The sequence below is a fragment of the Prionailurus viverrinus genome, chromosome B3 (genome assembly GCF_022837055.1).
Source record: "Prionailurus viverrinus isolate Anna chromosome B3, UM_Priviv_1.0, whole genome shotgun sequence".
NCBI classification, from domain to species: domain Eukaryota; kingdom Metazoa; phylum Chordata; class Mammalia; order Carnivora; family Felidae; genus Prionailurus; species Prionailurus viverrinus.
In genome coordinates, this window is record NC_062566.1 from 27,203,954 (window position 1) to 27,216,615 (window position 12,662).

At 54.6% G+C, this 12,662-nt stretch overlaps 1 protein-coding gene across 6 annotated transcripts in view; it reads right to left on the reverse strand.

Annotated features, from left to right (window-relative positions):
• The window catches only part of CCDC33 (coiled-coil domain containing 33), a 90,398-nt gene that overhangs the window by 1,353 nt on the left and 76,383 nt on the right, over positions 1-12,662 (reverse strand). For 5 of the 6 annotated variants that reach the window (XM_047863157.1, XM_047863154.1, XM_047863153.1 and 2 more), the window contains 7 exons: positions 3,220-3,385; positions 2,868-2,956; positions 2,570-2,701; positions 2,384-2,474; positions 1,263-1,429; positions 803-904; positions 151-237 (listed from right to left, as the gene is read on the reverse strand). In XM_047863157.1, the coding sequence (XP_047719113.1) occupies positions 151-237; positions 803-904; positions 1,263-1,429; positions 2,384-2,474; positions 2,570-2,701; positions 2,868-2,956; positions 3,220-3,385 (834 nt within the window). The remainder of the gene's footprint in view (positions 1-150; positions 238-802; positions 905-1,262; positions 1,430-2,383; positions 2,475-2,569; positions 2,702-2,867; positions 2,957-3,219; positions 3,386-12,662) is intronic. The other variant, XM_047863156.1, reaches the window with a different exon arrangement.

Below are 12,662 nucleotides of genomic sequence, written 5' to 3' on the forward strand. Positions count from 1 at the left end.
CAACATACTGAGCCCTGACCCTCAGTCCACACTGATCCTTGACTCTGGTCATAGACTGAGCCACAACGTTGGTCACACTTTGACCCTGACCCCGGTCATAGGCTGAGAGGTGAACCCGCCCAGCCTGACTGACGCCTGCACCTCACCCACCTGGCTTTCCAGGGATAGGATCCGGCTCTGAGCTCGTTCCAGCTTGGCCAGAAGGTTGAACTTGTCTGAAGCATTGCCAAGGAGATCCTGTGGGCAAAGCAGAAACGCACACATGGCTCCAGCTGGGGATGGCGGCCGTGTGGGCTCAGGAGGCCATGAGATACTGAGGGAGAAACCAGCCAGGTCTGAGTTCCAGACTCAACTCTTCAGAGCCCGAGACCCAGGGCCAAACCCTCGTCTCAAAGTTGACCTGATACGGTGTGTGCTTTTCTTCACAGCTGTTCTCCCCAAAGATTTTGGTTACATGGAGTTTCCAGACATCCATCTCTAAACGTAAAATGCACTAGGTGGCGCCTGTCGGTGCCCAGAAAGGAATCTCGAACGGGGAATCTTGTAAAGTGAAGCATCTGTGAAGCAAGGGTTCCCTTAACCCCCTGCACTTCACCTGGATGTCCGTGCATCGGATGCGCTTTCAAACAGAACTCACCTCCCGCAAGTCCTGGGATGAAGAGAAAAACTCTCCTGTGTCCCCTGGCCACCCCTTGCTGGAGTTCCAAATGTCTCGTCTTTGGGTTTGCATGAGGCAGGGGCACCTGCAGCAGCCTTGGAGACGGAATGGGGCTGGGGCATTTCTGGGGCCGGGGGCACCCACCTGTACGGGCAGGGTCTCTGTGCCCTTGGAGTGGCCTGGGCCATCTGTCTCCTGCAGTCTCTCTGCCAGGTCTCCTCCTGCTCCCAACTCCCCGGGGTCCACCTGGGATGGGGGAAAAGGGCTCTCCAAGGCTGTACCAATCCCAGGAAATGCTCCGGGACGGAGCTCAGAGAGGCTTGTGTGGAGTCCGAGGGCAGGCCAGCAAAAGGGGTCAGGAATCAAAGGTCAAGGGCCATTTGGGGCTGCTAAATGAGGGCAAAAGTGGCGCCTTCAGACCCATGTGTGTCCCTGGGAGCAAAGGGGCAGGCCTGAGAGCTGGCGCTCCAGGAGACGCCAGGAACGTTGGAGACCTTGGGAAGCCCAGTTCCTGGTCTCGGTCTTCAACTTGGATTGTGCTGTGAGTGATCGCCGAGCACCTGTTGGGGCAGGCCCAGGCCAAGCCTGTGCCGGCAGCTCTTACCGGCAGGGCCTGCTGCTGCAGGATGATGGGGGCCGACTGGTGGCGGTTCTTATCCAGCTCTGCCCGCAGCCTGGAGTTTTCTGCCAGCAGCGCGGAGTACAGGTCGACGGGCAGGTTCTCTCTTGCGGGCCCCGGGGGAAGGCCAGAGGCTGAGAGCACAGGGAAGGCTGCAGACGTGGCCACAGATGTTCGTGAGCTGGGCTCTCCTGCCCTCGTGTCCCCTGCCTGATCCGCCCCGGCATTTTGCTCCATTCTGTCCTTCCTCTGTTCCCAAGTGCTCACCGGCTCCCTGCCCGGTAGAATCAGATCCACACGCCTCAGGCCCTCCTTGTGGGCTCTCTATAACCTGACCACAGTGTTCTCCATAACCACTCCCCCCGCCATTTGTCCTGGGTCTATTTTAGCTTTTCACCTCTCTCTTTCCTCCCTTCTCTGCTCTTGGCATTGTCACTCCCTGGTCCTCCGCCCTCCCTGGGTTGCCTTCCCTCTTCTCCCACTCTGGGATGACCTCAGGGTTCCTGAAAGGCAGTCTCATCTTTCATTCTTTTCCAAAGGCCTTCTGGAATGCACCGCCCGACCTCCCCATGCAGTGAAGGCTGAGCACAGGGCTGGGCACGCAGGGGTTCCCGGTGAGGCTGTACAGATGGCTCAGGGAACTCCTCTGCCTGGGCCGGGCTGATATGGGGTGAGCTGGCTGTCCCCTGCCCGCCAGAGCCCTGTCAGATTGGCAGTCCTGGGTGGCATTGGTTAACATCAATGGAGAGCACAAACAAGTATTGTTTGTTTTGTAGGAGCAGACTCTTTGAAGACATGGGGAGAGGAGGAAGTAATCTGGAGGGTTCTGGAAACCCCTCTTCTTGGGCAGCCCCTGTCTGCTCACCCCAGTCTGCAGTGCCTCCCCTCTGTGGGTCCGAGCACGTCCATGTCTCACTTGGCTCACACACTGCCCTGATGTGTCCTGAGGGGCTCCCTGGCAGGAGAAGGGAGCCCAGTGGACCTTTGGGAGCCCTCCTCTCACTGCCTGCGTCAGTAGGGGGTTAGCATCCTTTGTCCCAGTTCTGCTCCGGAAGCGGATGCTCCAGGAAGGCAGGGCTTCCGGGGGGACGGGACAAAAGACTCACCCACGCCGGGCTTTCCCTGCAGCCTGGTGAGCAGGGGCTCCTTCCTGTCCCGCAGCTTGTCCTCCAGCACCCGCTCCATCTTCTCGATCACCTGGAGGGCAGGGCACAAAGGCTGGGCTCGCCAGGGGGCTCTGCACCTTCTGGTCTGTGGCTGGCGCCCGATGGGCCGGCCCCTCTGACACCTGCCTTCTCCTGGTGCCGCACAGTCTCCTCCAGCAGTTTCGTCTTCCGCAGCTTGTCCTGGTACCGCTTCAGCAGCGCGGCCTGTGGCTGCTGAGCCTGGTGCAGGAGGAGTAGCTCCTTCTCTCGATCATTCTTCTGGTGGTGGGGGAGGGCAGGGAGTGCCTGGGGTTACTGCTGGCCCCTCTGCTGAGTCTCCAACTGCACCAACCCCTTCCTTCCACACCCCTCTCCCTTCTGCTCGCGGGTACTTCTCTGGACACCCCCCAGCTCCCTTCCCCTCTGTCCCCCAGCCTCAGCTCACTCGAATCAGCTCATTCTGCAAATGCTGCACTTTGTCCCACAGCTTCTTCATGTCCAGCTCACTCAGCAGCAGTTTCTGCTTCATGGACACTGGTGGTGGGGGGGGGGGTGTTGGGGGAGCTGGCTCAGGGAGGGCGCATCTCCTGGCTCAGCACAGCTGGGGATGGGGCAGGGGGGCGTCTCTCAGTCCTGGGGCTCGAGACAGGGCTGGAGTCTCCCATCCCGGAGAGAGGACCCAGCCAGTGTCCAGGAGCAGGTGCACCTGGGAAAGGCTCCCCGCCACCCTGACCCACAATTTAGAGCCTGGGCTCAGGCGGGCAGCTGGATGCTCTCGGTGGCCCGGACACCCTCACCCAGATTCTGGCTCTTGTTGGTGTCGTTCTGCTCCTCTTCCACCTCCCCCTGGGTTAGCTGGCTCCTCAGCGTGTGGTTCTCTGCCTCCAGGATGCTGATCTGCTTCCGCAGCGACAGGATGTCCTCTGCCATCTTCTGCATGGCCCGCCGGTAGTTGTTCACCTCCTGTGGATTCCAGGGCTCAGAACTGGGTCCCAGCTCACACGTGCGCCCACACTTGGAAGTCAGCGGGTCCCCGTCAAGGCCAACAAACAGAGTGAACCCCAAGTGGTGCCTTTGAGCCTGAGCAACTCCTTCTAGGGGTGGTTATGATTTGGTCTCCGCCCTTCCTGGCCATGGGAGAGCAGTCACGCCAACCGTCTCTCCCAGTGACGCCACCGAGGAGGGACCCGGGGCTTGCACACCAGGTGAGGAAGCCCAGTGAGGCAGAGACTCGAAAGCACCCGGGGCTGGGTTTCTAGGGCCTGGCTAAATCCAAGCCACTTCTCTGCCTTCTCCCTTCCCCCTTTCCCCTTTTCTAACCCCTGTCCTTACTCATGTCACTGAGGAGGGACCCAGGGAAGAACCTTCAGAAATCCCATTGAATGCTACTCGGCAGCTGAGCCCAGGCCCCAGCACCCCCACCAGCCCGGGGGGCGGGGGCAGGAAGAGACCTACGGTAGGCCCAGGAGACCCGGATAAAGACTCAGGGTCAGGGTTGGGATCCAGCTACAAAGTCTTAGGTAATGAGGTGGGGCCAGGATGCTGGGCTCCGTTTTTAGGTGAGGAGTAATGATAATCCTAATATCAGGTGCTCGCCGAGAATCGACAGTGTTCCAGGTTAGGCCCCCTCCCCCCCATTTAGTTCTCACACGGAGCCTCACGTCGAGCCTGTTAGCATTCTCATTTTACTGACGAGGACACCAAGGCCCAGAGAGGTGCAGAACTCGCTCTGTCACAAAAGTGATGAGCGGCAGAGAAAGGCTCTGAAACCCAGGCCAGCTGGCACTTGAGTCCATGTTCCCAAGAGCTGTTGCAATCCTGCCAGATGCCCCGAGGCATGGACACCACACAGGACATTGAGAAGCAATCAAAGCATCTTCTTAATAAGGATGATGAGTATAATCTCAATTTGGGAAAAGAAGTAATGTCTGCCCTTATGTACGCATAGGAGGTTGATGGGCTTTATTCATGGCGTTTGTTTTATACTAAAAAATTCCCTCTTGTTGTTTATAAAAAGTTTGTAAAAGGGGGTTTCTTAAATATAAATATAAAAGGGGGACCCGAAAGGTGAGGCCAGGAAAGCGCATGGAGGGGGAGGAGGTGGGCGGAGGGAGGTGAGGCTGGTGGGGGTTTCTAAGCCCTGGTGGCCCGTGGCCTTCCCGAGGCTGTGGAGGCCTCGATGTGAGAGTTGGGTCTCCTAGGCCCATCCAGGCTCCCAAGTTTCCAGGAAGCAGAGCCCTGCCCTGAACTCGCACCTGGGCCCCGTGCCGATGGGGGATGTGGCCTCGCTCCAAGCCGCTGCCTCCAACCTGCTGCATGTGGGCCACTGGCTCCTTGGAGAAGGGTTCCCAGACAGCAGGGACTCACCGGACACCATTTGTCACCTGCCACCGTCCAGCCTTCTGGCTGGGCTCCCTCTGACTGGTGCCAGCCCTGAGTCCGTCTCCCCAGCACCCGCCCCAGTTGAGTTCCAGGCCTTGGCTCCTCTAGGTCTGCCCATCTGGTGTCCTTGGGCAACGTTGTGAACTAAGAGACTCGGCCTGGAGACCGCACACACGCAGGGCTTTGCGGCCAGGCCTCCGTCAGAAGCCCAGCGTGGCCCCTGACTCACTAGGCGAGCCCAGACAGACCCCTGCACCTCTCTCAGCCAAAGATTCCTCGCACGGTCTAAGCACGGGGTTGCTGCAAAGCTCAGGGCAGCGTGTGCAGCAGGCGGCATATGGCCCTGCCCAGGACAGGTGTCTCATCTCACCCCATTTCTGTTCAGTGGTTGCTTTGATGGACAGGTCAGACCCCTTCCTCTAACTCTTTGCTGCTCTCCCCCTGGGCTCCCTTGCCCGCCCTTCTGCTGTGCCCTACATCTTCCATTTATGGCAGACCCATGACTGACAGGGGTTTGGGAGGCCCAGGAGACTCTCAAGAGGAAGCACATGTTATTTTAGAAAAGGAAATTCGTCTCTCTTCTCCTTCCCCTGCCTGGTTCAGGCTCTCGTTACGTCTGCTCTGAGTAATTACAGCAGTATCCAAATGGGTGTCTTTGCTTATCGGGTTAAATCTCCTAGAGGAACACACACACATCCAAGAAAACACGTTCTAAGATGCTCACTGAGTTCAGTCTGTAGTCTTGTACTAGGACATAGTCTCTGGCTGCAGGCGGTACTTATAAAGAATGACCTAGGTTCAATTGTTTTGACACAGAGAGATGTCTACATAATATTGTTAAGTTAAAAAAGCATGTGGCAAATTAATACGATCCCATCCAAAATTGGTACGTATGCGCGCGTGCATAGAGGTACAGAAGCACAGTGCTTATATAAGAAACTGCTGCGTTTGGGAAAGGAAAGAAATACTTGTTTCATCTCTAATTTTATATTTCTTTTTCTGTTTCATTTGAGAGACACCGTGTGTGAGTGGAGGAGAGGGGCAGAGGGAGAGAGAGAGAGAAAGAGAAAGAGAGAGAGAGAGAGAGAGAGAGAGAGAGAATCTTAAGCAGGCTCCACCCTCAGTGCAGAGCCAGACGCAAGGCTCTGTCTCATGACCCTGGAATCATGACCTGAGCTGAAATCAGGAGTCGGACGTTAAACCAACTGAGCCACCCAGGTGCCCCTCTAATTTTGTTTCTTTTTAAAAAATGTTTGTTTAGTTTTGAGGGAGAAAGAGAGCATGGAAGAGGGCACAGAGAGAGGGAAATAGAGTTTCTGAAGTGGGCTCTGTCCTATCAGCAGAGAGTCCGATGTGGGGTTTGAACTCACAAACCGTGAGATCATGATTTGAGCTGAAGTTAGATGCTTAACCAGCTGAGCCCCCTAGGCGCCCTAATTTTATATTTCTAATAAAAATGTATCCATATATTATCCATCTAATTAAAAATAATTTAAACATAAACACATCGAGGGTCATACCATGTTCATGGATTGAAAGATGCAGTATTTAAAGAATTAGTTCTTCCCTAAATTGGTTTATAGATTCGGCGCACTCCCAATCAAAATCATAACTCTGTGTGTGTGTGTGTGTGTGTGTGTGCAGAAATAGACAAGCTGATTCTATAATGTGCGAGAAATAAAAAGGACAAGTATAGCTAAAATACTTTAATATTTTTGAAGAGGAACAGTAGGGAAGATTTGCTTTATCAGCTATCAAGACTTACGATAAAGCTATAGTAATTAAGACAAGGTAACATTGGTGCAAAGATTGATAAGTAGGCCATAGAGGCAGAATAGAGAGCCCTGAAACAGAACCACATGTATATGGAGTCTTAATTCATAACTAAGATGGCATCAGAGGGCTGCAGGGAAAGGACTGTCATTGTAATAAATGGTCCTGGGTCAATCTGATATCTATACGGAAAAGTAGAAACCTGGCTTCCATCACAAATCATAATTAAAAATAAATTCCAGATAGACTGACATCTAAGTATAAAGATAAAACAGTAAGATTCTAAAAGACAAAGCTAAGAATCTTTATGAACTTGGGGGAGGGTAAGGTTTTGAAAAACAGGACACAAGCACAAACCAGAATGGAAAGGATTGATGAAATTGGTATATTTAAATTAAGAGCGTCTATTCAAGAAAAGACATCACAACGGGAGGGAGTGGGCAAGACAAGTAGAAGATATATACAACATGCACGACAGACGATGGGCTCATATTCAGATATGAAAATAACTCCTACAAATTAATAAGAAAAAAGACCACCCAAGAGAATGGACAAGAGATTTGACCTGGCACTTGAGAGGATAAGTCAATAAGCACGTGAATTGATACCTACCCTCATTAGTCATTTAAAACCCCACAACGAGGGCGCCTGGGTGGCTCAGTCTTGAGCGTCCAATTCTTAATCTTGGCTCAGGTTATGATCTCATGGTTTGTGGGATCAAGCCCAGAGTCAGGCTCTGTGCTGACAGTGTGGACCCTGCTTAGGATTCTCTCTCTCTCTCTCTCTCTCTCTCTCTCTCAAAATAAATGGATGAACTTAAAAATTAAAAAAAAAAAACCACGAGATATTACTATACACCCACTAGAATAACCAAAACCAAAACAAAACAATCCCGACTACGTCAAACGTCGATAAGGGTGTGGAGGAAGCGGAACGTTTATTCAGTGCTGGGGGGTGGGGATCTGAAGTGTCACCGTCACTTTGGAGAGCTGCCTGCACCCTGGACACTATTCAGATTGAACGTAGGCATAGCCCATGCAGCTATCCTCCTGGGTACGTACCCAACACAAACGCGTGTGTGTATGCATCACCCAGCGGTCGTGAGAACATTTGTAGCAGCATTATTTGTATGAACCCCGAATGGAAGTCGCACAAATGCCCATTGCAGTAGAATGGGGACATAGTCATACAGTGGAATATAGACGGCGATAAAAATCAGTGGGTGCCACTACATGAAGCCACAGGGAGGAATCTCTCACACATAATCTCAAGCAAAAGGAGCCGGACACAAAGTACCTACCCTGTGATTCCATAGAGATTTGGTTCAAAACCAGGCAAACTTAAGCCCTGGGATTAAAAGTCAGGGTCTGAGATCTGTACAGGGAGATGGGGGAGTTTTGGGGGGTGCTGGCAGTACTATACCTCTTGACCTGTGGGACACGTGGGGCTTACACACGCAAGTCCACTTTGTGACAAACCACTGCAGTCGAACACATTTCTGTCTTGTGCCTTTGTCTGAATGTGTGTGTCTCACACACAGAAGTTAAAAACATTTAATGAATTAAAAAAATAAATGAATCTCGGCTCAAGTTTAAGCACACAAAGCCTCCGCGTCACCGTTCTCCTCTGGGGACCCTCCCAGCCGTCAGCAGTAATGGGTTCTTCTGGGCCCCGAGTTTTGGATGCTCCCGGGTGGGCCCTGCGCCCAGGAGTGCATGGCGGCCTCTTCCTGCTGCGAGGCCCTCTCCAGCCCTACCCTGGAGGGCCGACGGATTCTGCTCTGCCTCTGCAGGGCCCCCTGAGGACGGGCAGGCACAAGCGCTGGTCCTCGCTGAGGGCTTACATGATGCCGCGGAAGCTCCTGTGAGGCTCGGGTTGCTTCAGGGCCGTATCCAACATCATCCGGCTTGCGGATATGGATCTATAGCACTGGAACCCAGGCGTCACTCAAAGAACTGTGCTCTTTGCACCCCCTTGACTGAGGAAGGCTGGGAGCTTCACCCGGAGGGAAGAAGAAAGAAGAGTCCTGGTCTGTCTATAGAAACTGAGTGGCACTGGTTGGGGAGGAGCCAGTGTCCATATGAAGTCCCAAGGCCCCATTCTGCCCTTTGTTCCTGAGGCTAAGGCTGCCTCGGGTGGCGGGGGCGGGGGGAAGAAGGGGTTCCCCCATCTGCTCCTCAGGGAGCCAGACACACGCCCAGGCCTCCCTGTGTCAGGAGAGGTGGGCTTGTGCCTCATGTCACAGTCCCCACCTACAGCTGGCCAGGTCTGTGAGAAAACAGCAGATTTGAATGAGCCTGCCTGATTCCATCGCTGGCTTCCCAGCTTCTCCTTATGGGCCCTGCCCAAGGTAGGGGTTGGGGGACAGGGGCTCGGGGCAGGGAAGAGCTCTGCAGGATGCTGGAACCCTGGGCGGGCCAGTCTGTGTGTGTGTGGATGGAGGGCCGAGATCGTCATGGCCGGCGGTGGTCCCGAGTAAGCTCCTGAGGTTTGGACCAGCTTCCTCCCAGCTCCGTGTCAACTCAGATGGCAAGTCTGAGGCCCTTTACAGGCGCGCTGAGCCACCCTTCCCTCCAGCACATGCTCTATGTCTCTCTCACACCTGCATTCATGCTGAACCTCCATTCCCACACTTGACCTTTTTACAGGCCACTGGGCGGTTTTGAATTGCATGCACGTGAGTGTGTGGGTGTGTCCATGTACGCACATGTGGTGGGGGGAGTCCCAGGGGGAGGGGGAGGGTCGCCCGTGGGTACAGTCGCCCCTGTTCTCATTCAGGGCCTCACTCATTCTAAGACCCCACTGTCCTCCAATTCAACAGTCCTGGGGGTGAGCGAAGCTCTCTTTCTAACACTCCCTCCCCTTGACAGAGGAAGAAAGCTGAGGCTCAGAACAAGGGGAAAAGAGGCAGAGGGACAGCATGGCTCCTGATGAAAGGTGTCCTTGCCTCAGTCAGATGGCCCCTTCCGGAGGGAGGGCAACAAGTCCTTTGGGACTTGTTCCCTTGGAGAATAGTCCTATAGACCTTCCACAGGCCCCATGCCTCGCCTCCCAGCCTGGCTGCTCTCTGAGAACGAGGCCTCCCCAGGGGAATGGAGAGGAACCCTGGCTTACCCCCCTCAGCCTCTGCCCTGGCCAGTGCCCTCCATCCATGGGACCCGGAGGGGTAGCTCCCTGGCGGCCTGCCCTCCCTCCTCAGCTTCAGCCACCTCCACAGCTGAGCAGTGACCTTGGGCAGTAAAGCTGGGCTGGGAAGCCGCAGCCTGCAGGCGGGCAGCTCTGACCTCTCCCCACAGCCTGGGCTAGGCTGTCCGCTCAGGGTCATGCTCTGCGTCACAGCCCGGCCTTGAGAACACTTGGGACACCGTGCCCCAGATTCCCGTTGTGGTTCTGCCTCTCTGTCTGCTCCCTCCTTCCTCCCCAGTTCCCAGCCTGCTCTGGGGGTGGTGGACAGGATGGCAGCCTCTTCCCTGTCTCCTGTCTGGGCTAGCACATCTTCTGGGGACACTGAGCCTATCTGTGCCTGACCCTGAGTGCACCCTGTCCACCCGCCGGTCCCCCACAGGACCCTGGCTCTCAGAGTCTGTTGAGGTGCAAGGCACTAGGTAGCCCCAGATTCAAACAATCCCTCTGCTGCTCAGTAAGGAGGCCAGCCGTGCTCTGAGCCTCAGTGTCCTCATCTGTGGAATGGGAAAATAGTCCTAACTCAAGGGATGGCTGTGCGGTGAGTGGGTGCGAGGAGGGCCGGCTCGGACCCTGGCACACAGGATGATGCTAACTCCTGTCTCAGTACCACCTTCTAATTTTTTTAATGCTTATTTATTTTTGGGAGCAAGAGAGCGAGAGAGTGAGAGTGAGCAGGGAAGGGGCAGAGAAAGAGAGAGAGAGAGAAGGAGACACAGAATCCGAAGCAGGCTCCAGGCTCTGAGCTGTCAGCACAGAGCCTGAACTGAGAGATCATGACCTGAGCCGCAGCCGGTGCTTAACCAGCTGAGCCACCCAGGCGCCCCTCACCTTCCGGGTGCTTTTAAAAAACTATTCTTGGGCCGCAAGAGTGGCTCAGTCGGTTAAGCGTCTGACTCTTGATTTCGGCTCAGGTCATGATCTCACGGTTTTGTGAGTTCGAGCCCCGCATCAGGCTCTGTGCTGGTGGTGCAGAGCTGGCTTGGGATTCTCTCTCTCCCCTCTCCCTCTCTGCCCCTACCCTGCTTGCTCTCTCTCTCTCAAAATAAATAAAGAAATTTAATTTAAAAAATAAAAAAATAATTCTTCTAATAGCCCTGGGTATCTGGCAGGGAAGGTATGATTATCTGACTACTCCCATTTTATAGAAACTGAGGCCCAGCCCCTTCTGCACGCTCCTTATTGTTAATTAAAAAGAAAAGGTGGTGGTTATATCTCACAAAAGCCTGAAGAGGGCAATGTTTACCACTCAGCCCCCCTTAAGAAGTTCTTATGGTGGAATCTGAGGTATCTCATCCACGCGGGAGTGTTCAAATATACCAACTATGTTGATCAGAAATGCCCTTCGACCTTCACTGTACAGATGGGGAAATGCCCAAGGTCACAGAGACTCAGTTATAAAGTCTAGGCTGGAAGCAGCTCAATAAACTAGCGGTCGGCCAGCACTTGCTGAGCACCACTGTGTGCCAGGTCTGTCCCATGCTGGGGCCGGGGAGCACAGAGGACCCCCGAGTGTCCCTCCCTGCCTGCAGTGGTCTCCTGTCTACACAGAGAGGAGAGAGCAGGAAGTGCCTGTGACAGAGGGGAGCTCAGAGGAGGCTCTGAACCCTGGCTGGGGAGATGGGAAGGCTTCCTGGAGGAGCTGATAACCTGAGTTGACTCTTGAGGATGAGGAGGTGTTACCTGGGGGTGGGGAGGGCTCTCTGGGCAGAGGAGACACTGTGGCAAAGGCAGGGAGGTGAGTGTGCGATGAGGAACAAAGCCGGGGAATTTCTGGAAGGCAGAGTGCAGGGAGGAGAGTGTAGGGGTATGGCTGGAGAGGCAGGGCAGACAGAGAGGATCTTGAAGGATCGGCTCAGGGGCTTGGACTTGTCTTATAGGGCCACTGAAGGGCCTACGCTGCAGGACAGGTGTGTGTGTGCGCGTATGTGTGTGCTGCCCAGCCCAGAGGGAATGCAGGCCAGGTGCAGTGAGCCAGGCAACAAGGGATGGGACCCATGCCAGCGGAGGCAGTAGGCGTGGATGAGGGCTGGAGCTGCAGGAGAGAGGAGGAGGAGGAGGAAGAGAGGAAGGAGGAGGAGGAGGTGGAGTCTGGGGTCTTGGGGGACAGGGCAGAGGTATATGCACCCAGCGGGGAGAAGGAGGTGCTGGCCTGGAGAGGGGTGAGGCATGTTGGGTGTGAGGTGGTCGCAGGCAGTTGATGGTGGTCAAGCTTGGGGAGCATCTTGGCTGCAGACAGGGTGGGGAGGGCGGCCCACGGAGGTCTAAGTGAAGCCTTGGAAGGAAGGGGATTTTCCAGGGGTAAGGAAAGTATAGAATGAGGAGGGGGGCTCTGGGACAATTGCCTCTGGGAGGAGGCAGCGGCGAGTGCCAGGGCGAGTGCCAGAAAGGTGGGAGAAAAACTGGCCGAGCCAAAGCCACGGAGCTTCAGAAAAGTGGGTCTTCGTTGGGTAATGATGCACTGGGCAAGACAGACTCTCCCCCTGCCCCCCTGCAGAGAACCTAAACACCTGGATACTAAGAAAAAACTACCTTCTTCAAAGCATGAAAGGGTGGGCAAGACACTGAGGACTCATGGGACAGAGATAAGGGACCCAGGAAGACTGCACAGTGAAAAAGAGGAGCCATAGTGACAAGCAACCTCACTCATGAATCTTGCACACAAAGCTGGGCAAAAACCGGACAAAAACTGACGTGCACAGTGTGATGCCCTTTAGAGAAAGTTAAAAACTTGGACTATTAGGACATAGGGACTGGGGAGGCACACTTGGGTGGTGACAGGATAAAGCAGCAAAGCCAGACAATAAGTTGGCACAGTGGTCATGTCTAGGGAAGGAGGGGCACCAGGGGTTTCTGGGCACTGGTAGTGTTCTATTTCTTGACCTGGGTGGTGGTTTCAGGG